The sequence below is a fragment of the Plasmodium malariae genome (genome assembly GCF_900090045.1).
Source record: "Plasmodium malariae genome assembly, chromosome: 12".
Classification (NCBI taxonomy): Eukaryota; Apicomplexa; class Aconoidasida; order Haemosporida; family Plasmodiidae; genus Plasmodium; species Plasmodium malariae.
In genome coordinates, this window is record NC_041786.1 from 737665 (window position 1) to 757342 (window position 19678).

Below are 19678 nucleotides of genomic sequence, written 5' to 3' on the forward strand. Positions count from 1 at the left end.
GTTCCTATAGCACCTCAATAACATCCTTATGACGTCTCTATAACGTCCCTATAATGTGCTTATAACACTTGTGTTTGTAAGTTTGAATATATTTCTTGCGTACGTACATGCCGCTTTACATGTGTACGCAAATTTTCCCGTAACATAGCAATAACATAGTTCTTTTTATGAAGCTAATTAAATAATCAATGGAAAACCCATGCTAAGCCGAAATTATAGAAAAAAAAAAAAAAAAAAGTAGCAGTACAATGCAACACAATAAAATTAGCACAAAATGAACAAAATGAAAACAAATAAACTATACTACAATACAATGTAGTACAAAAAAAAAAAAAAAAAAATACAAAAAACGAGAACATGATAAAATATAGTAAGATATAATAATATGTAATAATTGATAATAAAATGAGTTACCACCACAAAAACATACACCTCATTTAAAATGCTCTAATAATTAATATGCATTGTTTTTACATTTATAAAAAAAAAAAAAAAAAAAAAAAAAAAAAAAAAATCCATTCTGAGGAAATACAGCTTTGTCGGAAGAACATGGTCTGCAAGATGATTAATTTAATAATATATGTGATGTATAAAAATAAAGAGGAAAATTAAAATGAAAATGAAAATTAAATTCAAAAATTAAATTAAAAAATTAGAAACGAACAATTCCACTGTACCTTTTTTGCATGTTCTGTCAAAACTGACAAATTTTTGTCCCCCATTTATTTTCCATTTCGTTTTATTTTTCGCCATTTTTTGGTCACATATTTTGCTAAATTAATTTACCTGTATTTTAAGAATTTATTACTCCCCTATATTTCACGAATTTATTCATCTTACATTTTTCCTTTTTTTTTTTTTTTTTATATTTTCCTGAAATCTTTGCTATGCTGTAATTTTGAACAGAGTGTAGTTTGTAATAATCTCACTTGTGATGTATCGCATATAAACAAAGTTATATACGTATACCCATACGTATGCCCGTATGTTTGCCCATATGCATGCACGCATGTTTGCCCATATGTATGCACGTATGTTTGCCCATGTGTATGCACGTATGTATGAAGGGGTACAACTATAACGCACAGCGTATGCCTTGCTTGTTAACTGTCAAAGAAAGCATAATTTACGTGTAGTCATTTGCTTATTTTTCATGATATGCAAAAAAAGAAATCTGCATAAATTTTCAACTCATAAAATTTGTAAAATTGTTGAGGGGACGCAATATGTCTTCTTTTTTATAGAAGAGGAAAAAAAAAAAAAAAGAAACAAATAAGCAAAAAGCAAAGAAGCAAAAAAGCAAAAAAGCAAAGAAGCAAAAAGCAAAGAAGCAAAAAAGCAAATAAGCAAAGAAGCAAAGAAGCAAAAAAGCAAAAAAGCAAAGAAGCAAAGAAGCAAAAAGCAAAAAGCAAAAAGCAAAGAAGCAAAGAAGCAAAGAAGCAAAGAAGCAAAAAAGCAAATAAGCAAAGAAGCAAAGAAGCAAAAAAGCAAAGAAGCAAAGAAGCAAAGAAGCAAAAAAGCAAAGAAGCAGAGAAACAAAGAGACAAACATACGAACAAAGAAACTCACGACGAAGCAAAAGGGAAACTCTGTGCTTATTGAGAAATTTCTCTTGCGTTTAGTTAATCACGCATGTGTAAGATAAATGAACTCGTTAGCTTATCGACTCTTTGACATATAATACATATTTGCGAAAGGCTGAAATAAATAAAGTGGAATGTGGTATAGAAGAAGTGTGCGAGGATATTTATATAAGTTCTTACGTAAACACAGCAAAGTGCACATGATTATGCATTAGTATGTATGTGTTTATATGAGTATTTTGCTTATGCTTGCATATGCTTACGTGCATATATAAGGACGTATTAAAAACGCATACTTCATTAAATATGCTCCAACGAAGTCTATCATCATAGAAAGGATTAGCACAAATAGTCCCGTATATATGTGCATAAAAAAAAAAAAAAGCTTTTTACAAAAAGGAAGTTACAAAAAAAAAAAGAGTAGCATAAATATATGAATATCAAATAAAAGAAAAACAAAAGCATACTCTATATACTTAGCATTTTAGAATAGTAAATTTTTAATTTTGCGCTTTATAATATAAACCCCCTGCGTGTGTGTGTGTGTGTGTGTGTGTAGAAATAATTAAAATAAGCAATTATACTAAGATGAGTGATAAGGAAGCTAAGAAAGAAGCTATTGAAATTATTTATGAAATTTCAAATATTCTAAATGTAAACCTAGATAAAGAAACCATTGTTATATTAATACAATTATGTGAATATGGAGTTAGTCCCAAGATCCTTTCACATATTATTATTCAGTTAAAAAAGGAACGGGAGAAATTTTTGCAAAACTTAGATGGCAATATAAATAATTTCAAGCAAGGAAACGCTTAGGTCGTCCCATGCACCAACATCATGAACGTGCATAAACCAAAAGAGAAAGAGGCGTATATATATGCACACGTGAACATAATGGTGAACGAACTGGTTAACATATCGGTAAACATACTAGTAAACATACGCATGTATTTACGCTAAAGGACCTAATATGTCATGTATACAGGGAAAAAAGCAGAATGATTAATATTTCCCTCAAAAGGAAGATAAATGAATTTCATTTTTTTTTAAGAATTTCCAGGTGCATATATTCATTTGGTACCTGTAATATAATATTTTCTAAAACTTGTCTTCAGCAATGTTATTTCCATTCATAACATTATTCGTTTGTGTTTCTTCGTTTTTTCGTTTTTTTGTTACCATTCTCATTGTTTTTTGTTCATTTGTTCATTCCTTATATACTTCGGGCATTTATTTTTATTTTATTTTGCTTTATTTTGTTTTATATTATTTCATTTCTTACTTTTGTGTGTGCCTTTTTCTTCGAACAACTGCTGGGAAGCTTTAGCTGTTTTTCCTTATAAACGAAAGAGAGGAATAAAAATATAAATTACAAAAGTAGAAAGGGATGGCATCAGAATAAAATTTTTTAGCTAGCAAAAATTTGCAGAGGAAGGGATAACCAATCCATTGGAAATTAATGGAAATTAATGGAAAACCAAAGGAAAAACAGAAGGAAAAAAAGAAGGAAAAAAAGAAGGAAAAAAGGAAGGAAAAAAGGAAGGAAAAAAGGAAGGAAAAAAGGAAGGAAAAAAGAAGGAAAAAAAGAAGGAAAAAAAGAAGGAAAAAAAGAAGGAAAAAAAGAAGGAAAAAAAAAAAAAAAAAAAAAAGGAAAAAAAAAAAGGAAAAAAAAAAAATTGTAAAGAGTACAACCCAAAACATAAAGTGCATAATCAAATCGTTCGCATGTTTTACCTTTTTCGTGTAATTTTTTAAAACTTCAAAAAAAACGAGAAATTTTTATTTTAAAAAAAAATAAATAAATACTGCAAACATGTACCCAGTACAGAACGCACATTAACGGATACACGCGTATACAAGTGTAAACATACACACATAAACATACGCGGGTAAAACATACACATACAAACACATACTTGTGTAAACTTATTCATGCGCGTATGCATACGTGCAAAATAAGTACACCATTTCTTTCACCTAAATGGGTAAGTTAAGATTCAAATTAAAAAAAAAAAAAAAAAGGAAAAATAATGATATATCCTTCGTATCGTGTAAGGAAAATTTTTCAACATATTAGTGCAAAGCCTAAAATTGTTCTTGAAATTACGAATAACCGAACTTAAGTACCAGGAAGAAAAATACGCACAACTATAGTTTATTTGTATGAAGGTTTAAATGTTCAAATGGGTATAATTGCGTAGGACAAAAAATAAAAATAATTAAAAAATGTAAGAAGTGAACTGTTTAATGCATAATGTGTAATGCTTAATGCGTAATGCCTAACGCGTAATGTAAAATTTAAAATTGTCTTAACGGGTTACGACCTTTTTTGAGAAAGTTCTAATTGAATTTTTTTTTTTTTTTTTTCTGTTGTAACGCAAAGAATTTCGCACGAACATTTTTCATTTACCCACCTACCACACATGCATAGCAAAATATGTATGTATGAACTATAACATGCATACTGTATACGTATGTACGTATATACATATACACGTATACTTACATAAACATATATACCTGCATGTCTGTGTTTTTTTAAAGTCCGTAAAATATTTGCACTGCTGATCTACTGCTTCGGTCGCAATTTTTTTTTTTTTTTTTAATTTCCTTTCAACTCTATTTGAAGGCAGCCTTATAATTGTTTTTCTTGCACAAATTATGCTTAAATTTTTTGCAAGTGCCCTTGGAAAAACCGTACAGTTTTGCTAATTACATGTATACTCAAATACGCTAGTATATTTACATGTGTACATAATATATGCACACACACGACAGACCAAATCGTTATCGCTAATCCAAACGATAACGCCAAACCCAACAGCTATTGTAACTCCTACTCTAACGCTACGCCTAAGCTTGCCCAGAGTTCAAGGTTCCCCTAAGATGAGACGAAAAAAATGGAAAATTATGAATCACCCTCAGAAATTTTAAAAAAAAAAGAAAAGGAAAAAGCTCAAGAAAGTAAAGAAGGAAATGAAAAAAAAGAGAAGCTAAAATTTATTGATATCTTTAACGAAAATGATGATATAGATAAGAATGAAGTAGAGATTATTAATTTCTTAAAAAAAAAAAAAGTAATACATAAAAGAAAAGGAAAGAATAATGATCCAAACCCATATATTGAAGATACTTATAATATAGACATGACCGATATAGTGAGTTCGAATTTTGCTACGTCGAATTCGTATATTGAAAAGAATGACGTCCATTCGAAAGAGAACAAATATAATCGAAACAGAACAATATATAATGATTCTGTGTATGATAATTATAATGCTACATACTTAATCAATGAGATATATAGATTAAAGGCAGAAGTAGAAGAGTCTTTACAAAAAGAATATAAAACAAATGAGCAGAAAAAAGTGGTTGAAGAGAAGAATAACCTTCTTAGTATAAGTATTGATGATATGAAAAAAGAAATTGAAAAATTAAAGAATATTTATGATGAGGAAATTGTTAAAGTAAAAGAGTCTTATGATAGGCGTATTGACATTCTCACGAACGAAATACATGAAAAAGAACATTTTTACAAAAAAAAAATAGAAGCATTTGAAAAGGAGTCCTCCACGCAACTGTACGAGTGCGAAGCCAAATACCTCAGTGAAAAGAAAAAAAATGAAGAGAAGGATGCATTGATGGAAAGAGTCCAAGCGGAAAAGGAAAATATGGCGGCAGATATGGAAAAAATGGCAGCGGATATGAATAAAACGAAAGAGGAGATGGGAAAAATAGAGGAAGAATTAGGCAGAATGACTAAGGACAGGGAACAAATTACCAAGAAGATGGAAAACATAACTAAACAGTTTAATACCCAGCTGGAGGATATGCAAAACAAAGTAGACGAAGCAAACTCTATGGAGAAAAATTTTTCAAATATGCTAAGTGGTGAACGGGAAAAAAGTGAGCAGCAAAAATTGACCATAGAGAAATACGAAAAAGAAATACAAAATTTTAAAAGTATCATTGATGAAAAAAACGAAAGCATTAAAAATATGGTTAAGGATATATTATTGATAAAAAATGTGTACGAAGAATTAGTGAAGGAAAAACAACTGAATGAAGTGAGTAAAAAGAAACTAGTAAAAAGAATTGAGGAATATGAAAAAGATTTGTTATATCTGAAAAATAATATAGAAGGGTATAGAGTAAATAACGACAAGTTGAGAAAACATAATGAATTGTTAAATGAATATATTAGGAAAAAGGAAAAAGAAATTACTACTCTTTTTAATGAAAACAAATATTTGAAAAAAGAAAATTTTGTATTTAATAAAAATTTTCTTAGTATAAAAAGAGGAAAAAGCAACCAACTGGGAAAATATTCTTCCGATTCTACAAATATTGATCAAAAGGGGAAGATTTCTACTTGTACTACTAGTGAAGAGGAGGATATCATAGGAATAGAAGAAATACATACAAAGAGAAGGGTAAATGCTTCACTTGGTAAGGATGTAGCACAAATAGATGATGTACTATCTCATGATGCATTAACGATGAAATGCACCAATTGGTGCACGAATGATCCCGAAAAGGAAGAAAACGGAAGGAAAAAATCAATCGAAAATGAGAAATATACAAAGGGGGCGAAAAAAAAAAAAAAAAAAAATGGAGCAGGAAAGAAGGAAGATGTATTAGGTAAAAATAAAGAAGCATTAATAAAAAAGAATAATATACAGTCAAAAAAAAAAAAAGAGAACAACAATGCTATCGTTTTAGGAGAGACAGGTATTTTATGTCCTAAAAAATACACCTTCAATATATGTGAGCCTAAGCCAAATGGGGTGGAAGAATCGGCAAGGTGTGCGAAGAGGGCCCTGCGAAACGATAAAAAGGAAGGTACCAGTGATAGAACAGAAGGGGGAAGTCAGGGTAGTGTTCGGTGTAGTTCACATATGGGGAAGTACTGTTGCAATGGAAGAAGTAGACGTGATGCAAGCAGTAATCTTAATAAAAGCAGTAGCTGTTGTAAAAGCAGCAGTCTTGATGCAGACCCAAATAAGGCATATTGTGGGTGTACCAACTATAAGGATCCCAAACAGGAGAATAGTGCAGTGAACGACAAAGAAGTAAACCTTAAGGAGTTCAGAAATAGCTTATCCAATTTTGTTATGTTAAATAGTTCAATATGTAGAGAGGATGGAAAAGTCGACAAGTGGCATGCCCTCTCGAATACGCTAAGAAAAAAAACATCAAGAGAGAGGCAAGTAGGGGAAGCAGACGAAGCAGACGAAGCAGATGAAGCAGACGAGGCAGACGAGGCGGACGAAGCAGACGAAGCAGACGAAGCAGACGAAGCAGACGAAGCAGACGAAGCAGACGAAGCAGACGAAGCAGACGAAGCAGACGAGGCGGACGAGGCAGACGAGGCAGATGAAACAGACGAGGCAGGTGAAGCAGATGAAACAGATGAAGCAGACCAAGCGGATGAAGTGAACGAAGAAGAAAGAAAAAAAAAACCCAATGTTTTGTTATCTAAAATTAGAAGCACGAACACTAACCTATTTAACAAAGAATTATGCAGTAATAAATATTTGTACGATTTAAATTTATATAATTTAAAAAAGTGTAATATGTTTAGTCTTAGCAATAATATATTGACTGAAGGAAAAAAAAAAAAAAAAAAAAAAAAAAAAAAAAAATATACAGTATTAATAGTCTATATGATAGTAATACTAGTATCATAAAAGATATGAACAACAATAATATGAACAAGAACACATTTTTAAAAAATTACAATAGCGAAAAGGAAATACCGTCTTTTCCTGTGTTAACAAATATTACATCATATAATACAAATGAAAAAAAAATAATGGGAGGTACAAATACTAGAGTGCTATTACAACACCCTGAGAATTATTATTTAAAAGAAGAAAATACGGAAAAAGAAGACACTATTGATTACTTTCTTTCAAATATAAAAAATGAAAAAATCAGTTCAAACAGATATTATGATGATATAGTGAACAAAATAAAAAATAAAACTTACCTACACAAATGGCTCACAAAACAAAAGCCTGCTTCTGATTGTAAACCACATAGAAGAAAAGAAGAAGACTTAGGTGAACTATCAAATGATAATAAGGTATTTCCCAATAATTTTCTTATCGAAAGAAATAAAAAAAGAGTTTTTAAGAACGATATGTTCAACAATTTTAATGAACAAACAAATATAAAATCATATCTGTTAAGTAAGTATAAGAATAAAAGCAATATATATGGTCTCTTTATCATTAACGAGAGGTTAAAAAGTATTTATAAAAATATAGAAAATAAGAAAAAGTCAATCAGCAATTTCCCCATGGCAAATTTCAATGACGAAAGTGAAGATTATGTAAGGACCAGAATGAGTGGTTCCTTCAATGTTGTTCAGGCCGCTCATAGTACCAACGATAATAGTGGTGTATTTTTCTTAGGCTCATCAAGTAAGAAGAACAGTAAGAAAGACATATTTCTTAATCTTATCAAAGGAAAAGAACCCCAACGGATTAGCTTAAAAGCAGTGGAGGGAAAAAGAAGCAGTTTCGATTGTGCTGTTAAAGAAGGAGAAGGAAACATTAATGGTACCCTCATTTTGCATGACAGCATTAATAGGAAAGGTGAAATAAATAATAAAACTCATGATTATCATGAGAATGTTGTAGATATTGAAAAGAGAATTGTATGCACCAACATGGACTTAAAAAATTCAAATGATCAAAAAAATAGAAACACAACGATGTGCAATTCTGCAACAGCTTTTAATAATTCAAATAATAATGACTTAAAGAAGAATTGTCAAACAGATGAGGAGATGGAGAACGTGCTAAAGGAATTGAAGTTGGGGTTGAAGGTGGATCCATTTTCAAAAAAGCAAAAAGATACGAATGAATCCGTTGGTCCACAGTCCATTTTGCGCAAAAATGGTACGAAATATATTAGCAATGATATTAGTGGTGGAGTTAGCGGTCGGGGGGGTGAGTCAGAAGTGGAGTGCGACAAGGAGAGCATTAATGAACATTACAAATCCGGTGATAATGAAAAGGAAAATGACTTGAGTGATGGCAATCTACTATCACATAAACCACAAAAAGTAATCCGTTCTCACTTTGCACACAAAAATATAGGTATGCTTGACATTGCAAGGAGCGAAATATTACATGGGGAAAGTAGTGCACCAGATGAAAAAAGGGGGAGATGTTATATGTATTATTTAGATAAGATAAAAATTCTAAAAAATAATATCATAGGAGAAGAAGAAAATTTACAGTCATACAGAAATCTAAGAGATAATGAAATGTTTAAATTAAACGAAAAGGAAGATATAGGTGCAGCTTTCCACTTTAGAAAAAATACAAATAATAATTGTGAACCACTGGACATAGGAACAGATGGAGAAGGGGAAGAAGGCAGTAACAAATTAACCATACAGAATGCATTAAATTCAAATTTTCATAATTTCCTTTTATCGTATAAATGTAAAAAAAAGGAATCAAATAGTTTATCTACAGAACAAAATGAAATTTTCAATTTTTTGAAAAAGAGTTCAGTTCCATCAGATCAACAGAAATGTGCAAATAATGATATGAACAGTAGAAAAGAAAATTCTTACTTTGAAAATTATTACAATAAATTAAAACGCTTAAGAGATAAATATGTAGGAGTAAAAACGGGTACATCAACAGGTATGCAACATTTTTTTAAATATAAAGATGGTGCTGCTGCTGATGATAACGATTATGACTATGGTGATAATGATGATGATAATGTTGATGTTGATGATAATTTAATTTGCAATTTTCAAATAAATGAAGAAAAAATGTTAACACCTATTCGTAACGCTACCCTTACCAATAATATACACAAATCCATATGCAGTAATTCAAAGGAAAGTGAGAAATTTCTTTTTAATAGTAATTCTCTAAGAAATAATATTACAAGTAACGAAACAGGGGATAAATACAGTAATAACAACATACTTGGAAATCAAAAAGATCATTCACATTTTATTAATATCCTTAAAAATGATAATGATAATCATAATGGTAAACTAATGTATGCTCAAAGGGAAGAAGAAAAAATGAACAATTCAATTCATTCGAATAATATAAGTAGTAACACAACATACACAAGTGACGAGAAATGGAATAATCCACTCCAAAATACAAACATTTTTTCTACTTGCACGAGTAGCAGTATAAATCCTGGTGTTTCCTATACAAGATCGTAAGGTTTTTCGAAAAAAGCGTCAGCACAAACAAAGTGTAAACATGTATACGTACATGTGTATGTGTAAGGGGTTCAGTAGTCATCTTGCTATTTTGCCATGTTGCCACCCTACTTCCTTACTACCTTACTGTCTTATTGTCTTTTTTCTTTTTTTCTTCTTTTTTTTTACATGAAAAAAACGTTCAATGGGTAATTTAATTTTTTTTATATTTTTATACATTACTTAAACGTTTAATTTGAACCATATATTCATTTCTCTATTTTATTTTTTGAAAAAACTTCTTTATCTTTTTCCTTGTCATTTTTTCCTTCTTCTCCCACCCTTTGTTCATATTTCTCTGCTTTACTAAAAATTTCACGTAAAAAAAAAAAAAAAAAAAAGTTAAAGAAAAAAATTGTCTTTAACCATTTGTGAGAACAGTAGAGGAGCCAATGCTGAAAAAAAAAAAAAAAAAAAAAAAGGAAAGAGTAAGAGTAAGAAAGCATCGGTCTGAAAAATGGTCTTCTCTATGTTGCATATGTATGCATAGGCTTGTAAATATGCGCATGTGCATGTACAGATAAGTACATACATCAATATGCGCATTTACATACATATATACTTTTGTGTACATGCGTTCTCTCCTTCTATTTTCATGCGCTCCTGCCTTCACTTGTTCTTTTTTATAAATACCATATTTGCACTTGTAAATGGAAAGGGAAAAAAGCATGGAATTAAACAGGTTGAAAAAAAGGGAGGTGATAAAAATTGGGGTTTTGTCTGCTTGCCCATTTAGATTATTAATGACTGATTTTTCTACTAAAAAAAGGGAATTGATCAAACAATTGCTATATATACTTCTACATATATCTTTACATATATGAAAATAAGATTTCAAATTATACTCCTTTGCGTTCATATTATGAAGAAGAAAAGAAAAAATAAATGTATACAAAACTGTATTTTCAAAATATTTCAAATAAATTTTGTTCATAATAGTGTTGTAACTATTTTTTTTAATAACAGTATTTGTAATATTGTTCTGCTTTAAAAAAAAAAAAGAAAAAGGAACATTAATATTATTAAGATAATTTTGTAATAAAAATAGGGTTTTCTGTTTGTAATAATTGGTATTATTTTGTTTCAATGAATAGTATAATTTCCATATAGAGTCTTCATTTATTATTTCCTTGTTTTTATTATATGATAATAAAAAATGTATTACGGATCTATTTTTGTTTCTGTTACATTCACGTTTGGTAGTACTACTTATGTCACTCTCATCAGTATCATCAGCCTCATCACTCTCATCAGTATCATCAGTCTTATCAGTATCATCACTCTCATCAGTCTTATCAGTATCATCACTCTCATCAGTCTTATCAGTCTGATAACCCCTCTGTTGTGTAAGTGCTTGAATAAATTTCTTTTCCCTTTCATATATTTCCGAAATGCATTTGTCATTTTTTAAAACCTTAAACAAGAGATAGGATATAATTTCTTCTCTCTGACTGTTCAGGCAATAAAATAAATTTTCATTATATACTAGTTCTTGTATCTGTTCGTACGTTAAAAAAACCTCACTCGAATATTTTATATAATAAAATAAAATACACGAATAAATCTTTTTTTTGGTACTCTCTAAATATCCACCTTGCAGCTTTTCAAAGATATACGCAAGCACATCGAAACTTTTTTCCCCTTCATCTTCATCAGGTTCATCATTACGATCATTACTACCGCTGCAGCGATTACTTTTGCGCTTCCCCTTTTCAATTTTCATGAAGGCAGTCCTACTTTTATATATCAGTTCCAACAAGCCCAGAAGTGCATTTTCCTTAAAGGAGTACTCATCACATTGAATATTACTAATGAGTCTCTTGTAAAAATTGTTCTCTAAATATACGGATAAATTATTTATTCCCAATGAACTAACCAACTCATTTAACACAATATGATCAGCAATAGTTATATCATTATGGCAATAATAATTATTATTCATTTTACTATAATAATTATGAAATGTAAAAATAAAAATACTTATATTAATTAAACTCACACTAAGGAAAATGTTTTTAAAATTCTTTTCCTTCTCCTTACGAATAACAGTTTTTATTATTTCGTAATCTATATTTTTTGTATTACTCGTGTTATTTACTTTAGTCTTTATGTCATTTTTAAGTACCAGCACGAATAACTGATTTCTCTTTATTCTCTTGTACATATTTATTGAAGCTTTCTGTTATATCTTCATTTCGTAGAAGCGTTTTAACATACATCTATTTAACTGTACGAGCGAGATATAGATTTCCTTTCTGTGTGGAAATACGTTAATACATACACGTACATATGCGTATGCATATATGTACATAAGTTTACATGAAAATGCTGCTAACCCTCCTGCTTATTTATCCTTAATTTTGTGGAATTTAATTTTGCAGTAAAATTTTGCACCCTGCGGAAGGCTAAATATAGGCTGAATTTACCCCTTATATTTACCCCCATATTTTTTTAACCCTTTACAGGGGCAAGTACATAAAAAAAAAAAATTATCCGATCGCGAATATGTGAAATGTTTTTTTAAACATTCGAGAAAAAAAAAAAATAAAAAAAAAAAAAAAAAAAAAATTACATTCCAGTGAAAGGGCTTATTTTATTTTATAGCTAAAACAACATGTATATGAGGATTTGTAATATGTGTATATATTTGTGTATGCATATTTATTTACATGTACAAATACGTATACCTACATACAAGTATACATGCATATACAAGTCTGTAATTTTTTTTTTTTTTTTGGTAATTAAAAAATTATGAACGCCATTAAATTTGTATATGTGCCGAGGTTTCATTTCAGCATTTATAATGAATACCTAAATGCTTACAGAAAGAAGATAAACCGAATTCCTTTCTATATAAGAAGAACGGGTGTGCATATATATATATATACATACATACATACATACACTTATATAAATTAATATTTATTCAAACATATGTATGTATAATGTATGTATGCACTATATGAAGAAACAACTTTAAGGAATTAGATATAATTTCATTTGGTATAGTACGCGCGTGTGTGTTAATTTGTTTATTTGATTTATGGAACAAGGGGTAATACTACCACAGTATATAACACACGTGATATACGTCATATATATGATGTATGTATTATATATATTAAAAAAAATGTCTATACTTTATGCTTCACATTTTGTTGTTATTTTCAGCATCGGACAATTTACCAGTCTTTCTAAAATACAAAAATAACAAGAATCTAGTCGTGACTGTCATTAGAAAGATTAAAGGAAATAAGGAGGTAAGCGAAAAACTGTTGATATAGTGCGTACCTGCTTGTATATAAATATGTGCACAAACCTTTTTATGTTATCTCATCTGTTTATGATGCATTTTACTATATATTGTTTTAGCGTACGATTATCGGTGCTTTTATACGTACATACTTATGTAGTTACATGCGTATACGCATATATATATGTCTATAAATGCTACGAAGTGCTCAATTTATAATTTGTTGTACTTCATTCAATGAAGCAATTTTCTATATACCTTATGCTCTACACATTTATGAAAATTTTATAAATTAATTATTCTCTTTGAAAGATTTTGAAAAAGGAGATCGAATCAATTTGCAACACGAATGTTATAGAGAAAACGGATTGCTTCTTAATAAAAGGAAACCATAAGAAGAAAATAAAAGACGTAAGATAATTTTATGCCCACGTGTTATGTATATTTGCAGTTAAATTAATTTTGTAAAATATCTTCATAACTAATAAATGTAAGATTTTTTTTTTTTTTTTTTTTTATAAACACTCTTGTATTTTTTTATGTTTTTTTTAAGCAGTATTTTAAATATATCGGCTATTGAAGGGGAATAAGCTTTTAGCAAAATTGGAATTGTGTTGTTAAACTAAGAAAATTTTTAAAAAAAAGAAAAAATTTATTTTATTTTGCACGTTTTTATTACGAGAATGCAGCAACTTTTTTTATCAATATGTTTTATCTATTTAAGGGATTAAAAAAAAAAAAATATAACTATAAATTTTTTACCTGTCCTGTTCAGAACTTTTTTTTTTTATTTTTATGTGGAATTTTAATATTGCTTGAAAAGAAGAAAACATTACTCTGTACAATATATATATATATATATGTATACATGTGTACACATTCGGGTGTGCAATAAAAAAGGGTACAAAGCAAAATTCATGTTAAACATTCAAATAGTTAAATAAATATATAAAATTGAATAGTTAGCGTATGAAAAAAGTAAATAAATCGTGCATTCATATATACATATATGTATATACATACACATATGCATGTACACATATACACATTAACATATATATATATGTATATGTACGCGCACGTGCATGTGCAACTCGCTGCGTAGAAATATATGAAGAAATGAGTGTACGTAAAATGTGTTGAGACATTTTTTGCGAAAAGAAATAAAGGTATATGGTATAATATTTTGACATTTATATTTACCCATATACAGAATATTTTAATGAAAAAAAATAAGAAGCAATAATAAGAAGCAATAATAAGAAGCAATAATAAGAAGCAATAATAAGAAGAAATAGTAAGAAGCAATAATAAGAAGCAATAATAAGAAGCAATAATAAGAAGCAATAATAAGAAGCAATAATAAGAAGCAATAATAAGAAGCATTAGTAAACAATTAGAATAATAAAATATAATTATAAAAATGAATATAAATAAAATTTTTTTTTCCAAAGTTGATATAATGGGCAAAAATAAAGTTAATGAATTGTTAAAAAATGGAAATAATGGAATGAAAATAAATGCAACAAATAATTCTAGTGGGAAAAAATTAATTTATATTAGTAAACCAACACATGGAGGTGTTTTTTATTGGAAATGTAGAGAAATGATAAACTCAGTGAAAAAAAAAACGAAACGATGTTCAAGATATTTAGATTTAAATCATGATTTCTCAAGAGCAGCATTAGTAGGTGTTCCTAAAACAAGTTATGACCCCAAAAATAATATTTTTTTTATTCAAATGGATAATGAAGAATGGGCAGGTAATTATTTTTTGAAAAGTGTCTATTGTACATTTTTTTTTGGAATTTTTTTTTTTTTTATTTCAATAACTGATTGAGGCATGAAGAAAGAGTAAAATGTAGTTTTGTCATAACGAGGGTGTTATTAGTGATTACCGCCATGCTTGCATATATATGCGTATAATATATATGCGTATAATATATATGCGTATAATATATATGCGTATAATATATATGCGTATAATATATATGCGTATAATATTATGTGTATAATATTATGTGTGTAATATATATACAGATGTGTGTATGATTTCTTTTCTATTTTACGAATTAAATTCCCTGTGCGCATTCATGTAATCCACTTTTGTAATTTTATTTTTTAGGAATTGGGAGCAAGATGATGTTAAATATATCAATGAATATTTTATTTTATTTACATATATCCTTTTGGATGTATTTTATATATTATAGGATGCTAGTAAACAACAAATTAAATGTATTTAGTAAATGGAAAAATAACGAATAAAAGAATAAGTTTGACTACGAAATACTAAAAAATTTACGTATTTTATTTTATACATTTTAATTAATTTTTTATTCGACTTTCTGTATGAAAGGAAAAAGAAGAAAAGACGGCAAAGGTACAGAGTACCTTAATCATTTACACAGCATGTAGTTATTTGCATATTTGGGTAAACGCATGTGAGCTTATCCATGAACATAATATAAACATATGAACACGTACATACATACATATATTCGTAGACGTGCTTGTCCCTTTTTTTTTCCATCTTTTCGTTTGAAAACGCAAAAATTTTAAAAAGCTATCCCAAAGTTCATGCAAAATTCATAAAAAGAATAAAGCGTGCCTAGGTATATGCACATATCAAAGGATAAACTAAAATAAGTCTATCCAACATATTATATTGGTCTCTGCCTTCGCAAATTTGCAAAAAAATATAAAAATTTTATAATTATTATTTTTCAATAACTAACACATAGTTATTCTGTTACTTTTTAATTTTTTGATAAAAGTTTTTTAAAAGCTTTTTCTATATAAATTGAAGTTATTGCGTTAGTTTTAAATTACTACTATTTTATATTAAAAAAAAAAATAAGGGATTATTGTTATTTTTATCATTTTGTCTTTTCGTCTTTTTATATTTTCTTCTTTTTATCTTTTTGTCTTATTTCCCTTTTTTCCTAATTTTCGTCCTTTTCAATTTTTTTCTTCTTCCATTCTTAAAATAAGACATACTTTTTAAAAATAAAATAATTTTAATCATCGATATGATAAATGAGAGCAACAATTAAAAGTGAGCACTTGAAAATGTAATGCGCAAGAACTGCATGTAGGTACGTACATGTGTGTATATATGTATATATATATATATATATATATATATATATATAATATATGTGAATAAAGATATAAGTTTGTTTTTCCTGGGTGGGCAATGAAAAATCAAAAGATGACTCATGTGTAAATATGAATTTTTATATAAAAAAACTGTGTACATTTAATACCAAAAAGTGAAATAATATTAGATATATATATATATATATATATATATATATATGGAAGAAATACAATATTAAAACTAAAACTTAAAATTATAAGGACACGGTAATTCGTGAAAAGAGTAATATATATATGCAATTATATATGCATCATGTCAATTAATACCCGTGATATGTAATAAAGGGGGAAAAAATAAAATTTAACAGGTTATAACATACATATATAAAAGTGCATTTAAAGTAATGTTAAAAAATTTTTGTTAAAAAAAATAGTGTCCCCGATTAAATTATAAATATAACAATATAACAATATAACAATATAATCATATATATATATACATATATGTATGCAAAAATATGCACATGAACACTCATATACACAATATATTTACTTATATCAATGAGATATACACACCTATATAATATTTAATATATATAAATATATACAACTATAAATAGAATTTAAAGTGACTGCTATGGAAATTAAAAATGTTTACAACATGAGGTTTCTATATGTATGTACATACATATGTGCATATATATATGCTAACAAAAATTGTATAGCATAGTATAGCTAATTTATAGCATAAATAAACCTACAATATAATAAAAAGAAAAATAACATGAATGAACTTTTTAAAATAAATTCCTACAACAGTTTTATGTTACAATACGAGCATGGGAAATAGTGTTCACATTATTCCTTTTTAACAGCATTTACTTCTCAAAATATACATACATATATGCATACACACACTGATACATACAAAATATATATATGTATGTGTGTGAACCTATTTTTAGAAGCTATTCTTTTTTCTTTTCCTTTTTCCATGTGCCTCATCATTCAACGTGGTATTCGTTACATCATAATCTTCCCCTGTTTGTGTATCTATATTTGTGCAAGCATAATCGGACAAGCATTCTAACTTGGTAGACTTTGCACTTTTTTTTACATCCTGACCACTGAAATTAGGAGTACCTTTTCCATTTGATTTAAACCTTACATTTGTATTTCTCTTCTTTATACATTCCCTGTGTATTTTTAAAGCTTCATTATATACACCAAAATCTTCTGCTAGTTGCCATAACATAGACAAATTAAAATACGGTAAATAACTAATAGACAAAGGTGGATTTTTATTTTTCATAATTATCTTACATTCTTCATTATACTTATAAGCTTTCCTTAATAATTTTAACATCCTCTTCCTCCCCTCTGTACCTAATGTCCTACACAAACCTGGCTTTTTGTTATCCTCGTTATTAGTATTCTCACTACTTCCTTTGCTTCCTCCCTCCATAAAACTTGAACTTTTCATTTCCTTTTTAATTTTTACAGTACCATTTCTTTTTATACACGCACCTTTCATTGTCATTATATCATTATTCTCACTGCTCGTGTTATCTGAACGATCTCGTTTCAAATCGGCTTCATCAACTAATATATAATCTGAAATATCATCAAAGCTGCTATGTAGTTCGTTCGGAAAATCACCTACTGAGAAAAATGACGATTCTTCATTCGACGAAATATCACTTGTGTCAAATTGTATGTCCGAATATCTCATTGTGCGCAATGACACATTGTCCTCATTTTTTATATTTAGCAATTCCATTATTCTTATATGCCCAATATCTTCTGGTTTATTACAATTATCCCTTCACTTGATTTTGTTCTACTGCTTTCTGCCTCGTTACTGTTACACCTTACTACTATGTTGCTACTATGTTGCTCCTATGTTGCTCCTATGTTGCTACTATGTTAATATTAGTTTTACTTTGTTCCTCTTGTTCTTTGATCTTCACTTTTTGAAAGTTCACACGTAATACAAGTTGCAATTTACAAGTTATAATTTATAACTTCTTTTTTTTTTTTTTTTTTTTTTTTTTTAAATATGAACAGTTAATTATCTTTTTAAAAAAAGTAACTATATATTTTTCGGGGTCGGGAAAATGAAAAAAAATAAAAAAAATAAAAGTGAACTTTAAAGCTTTTGTTTTTTGCTTCTTACTTCTTACTTCTTCTTTTCCTTTTTTTGTCTTTTTTTTTTTTTTTTTTTGTTTTTTAAGTTAATAAAGAGAGGTAAAGCAACATAAATGTGTTATTAATTAAGTGTTTTAATTATATATATAAAAAAAATTAATAATTTTTCTTTTCAATTAAAATGGGTCCATATATATACATATATAATACATATATATACACGTATGTAAAATAAAAAAATCAGTAAAAAGGTGTGAAATAGATTAATTTATTTTTATTAGTAAAATATTATAAGTACAATTAAAAGAAAAAGGTTCATATGAACAATGGATAAAAATTAAATAGCATATTTTATTCTTATTACAAGTAAATTTTTTTTTTTTTTATATATATATATATAACATAAGTATATATATGTCTATATATACACGTTAACTATAATAACATGCTAAAAAGGTAATATGAACATCAAAAGAGAGAATATATACATATGTACTTATATATATGCCTATACACTTATATATATATATAAATATGTACGTATAAATATACACATATGTATAAACGTTTAGTGAAACATAAATAGGCCACATACACACATAAATTATGTGTCAAAATTTTTTCATATTCCTTTTTTTATAATTTATAATAAAAATATTTCCACATAAATTTGTTGTAAGATGAATGTTTTAAAAATTTATTAATAATCCGTTATATATAAAAGAATAACATTCAAAAAAGTATTACTATAACATAAATATATAAATATATAAATATATATATATATAAATATATAAATATAAATATATATATATATATATATATACATTTACACGTTGTCATATGGCATGAAAAAGTTCTTTTAAAATAAATTTTAACAAATATTTATGTAACTACAATATGGAAAATGAAATTTTATTTCTCTGAAAATTAAAAAATTCACATGAATATGTTAAATGATATATATTAAAATTTTGAGATAAAGAATTATTCTGACAAAAAAAAATAAAAAAAAATAAATGAATAAAAGAATAAAACAGAAAAATAATAAAAAGAATAAAATAATATAAAATAAAAAAAAAGAGATACATTTAAATGTGTTTCTTTTTTTCCTTTTTTTAAAATTGTTAAAAATGCTATGAATTAAAAAGAAAAATCTTCAGTATGATAAATAAATGAAAATTGTTAACTGTTCAATGAACAAATGTTATCATGTATATATGTTAGTATGTATGTATGCTGGTATGTATGTATACTGGTATGTACGTATGCTGGTATGTATGTATGCTGGTATGTATGTATGCTGGTATGTATGTATGCTGGTATGTATATATT

At 27.7% G+C, this 19678-nt stretch overlaps 6 protein-coding genes across 6 annotated transcripts; 4 read left to right on the top strand and 2 right to left on the bottom strand.

Annotated features, from left to right (window-relative positions):
- Nucleotides 1-2171: 2171 nt before the first annotated feature.
- On the top strand, nt 2172-2402 carry PmUG01_12025100 (mitotic-spindle organizing protein 1, putative; the record flags this gene model as incomplete). The annotated part of the gene is made up of 1 exon (XM_029006454.1): nt 2172-2402. One exon carries the CDS (start codon nt 2172-2174, stop codon nt 2400-2402), a length of 231 nt encoding a protein of 76 aa, XP_028862942.1.
- Nucleotides 2403-4486: 2084 nt separating this feature from the next.
- PmUG01_12025200 (conserved Plasmodium protein, unknown function) lies at nt 4487-9798 on the top strand (the record flags this gene model as incomplete). The annotated part of the gene is given in 2 exon segments (XM_029006456.1): nt 4487-7204; nt 7219-9798. 2 exon segments carry the CDS (start codon nt 4487-4489, stop codon nt 9796-9798), a joined length of 5298 nt encoding a protein of 1765 aa, XP_028862943.1.
- A 381-nt stretch (nt 9799-10179) lies between these two features.
- On the bottom strand, nt 10180-12001 carry PmUG01_12025300 (conserved Plasmodium protein, unknown function; the record flags this gene model as incomplete). The annotated part of the gene is made up of 2 exons (XM_029006457.1): nt 10180-10232; nt 10471-12001. 2 exons carry the CDS (start codon nt 11999-12001, stop codon nt 10180-10182), a joined length of 1584 nt encoding a protein of 527 aa, XP_028862944.1.
- Nucleotides 12002-12591: 590 nt separating this feature from the next.
- On the top strand, nt 12592-13673 carry PmUG01_12025400 (60S ribosomal protein, mitochondrial precursor, putative; the record flags this gene model as incomplete). Its single annotated transcript, XM_029006458.1, has 4 exons — nt 12592-12706; nt 13012-13100; nt 13406-13504; nt 13650-13673. 4 exons carry the CDS (start codon nt 12592-12594, stop codon nt 13671-13673), a joined length of 327 nt encoding a protein of 108 aa, XP_028862945.1.
- An 882-nt stretch (nt 13674-14555) lies between these two features.
- PmUG01_12025500 (conserved Plasmodium protein, unknown function) lies at nt 14556-15361 on the top strand (the record flags this gene model as incomplete). The annotated part of the gene is made up of 2 exons (XM_029006459.1): nt 14556-14856; nt 15219-15361. 2 exons carry the CDS (start codon nt 14556-14558, stop codon nt 15359-15361), a joined length of 444 nt encoding a protein of 147 aa, XP_028862946.1.
- A 1795-nt stretch (nt 15362-17156) lies between these two features.
- Nucleotides 17157-17975, bottom strand: PmUG01_12025600 (conserved Plasmodium protein, unknown function; the record flags this gene model as incomplete). The annotated part of the gene is made up of 1 exon (XM_029006460.1): nt 17157-17975. The coding sequence occupies one exon, from the start codon at nt 17973-17975 to the stop codon at nt 17157-17159; it is 819 nt and encodes a 272-aa protein (XP_028862947.1).
- Nucleotides 17976-19678: the final 1703 nt, after the last annotated feature.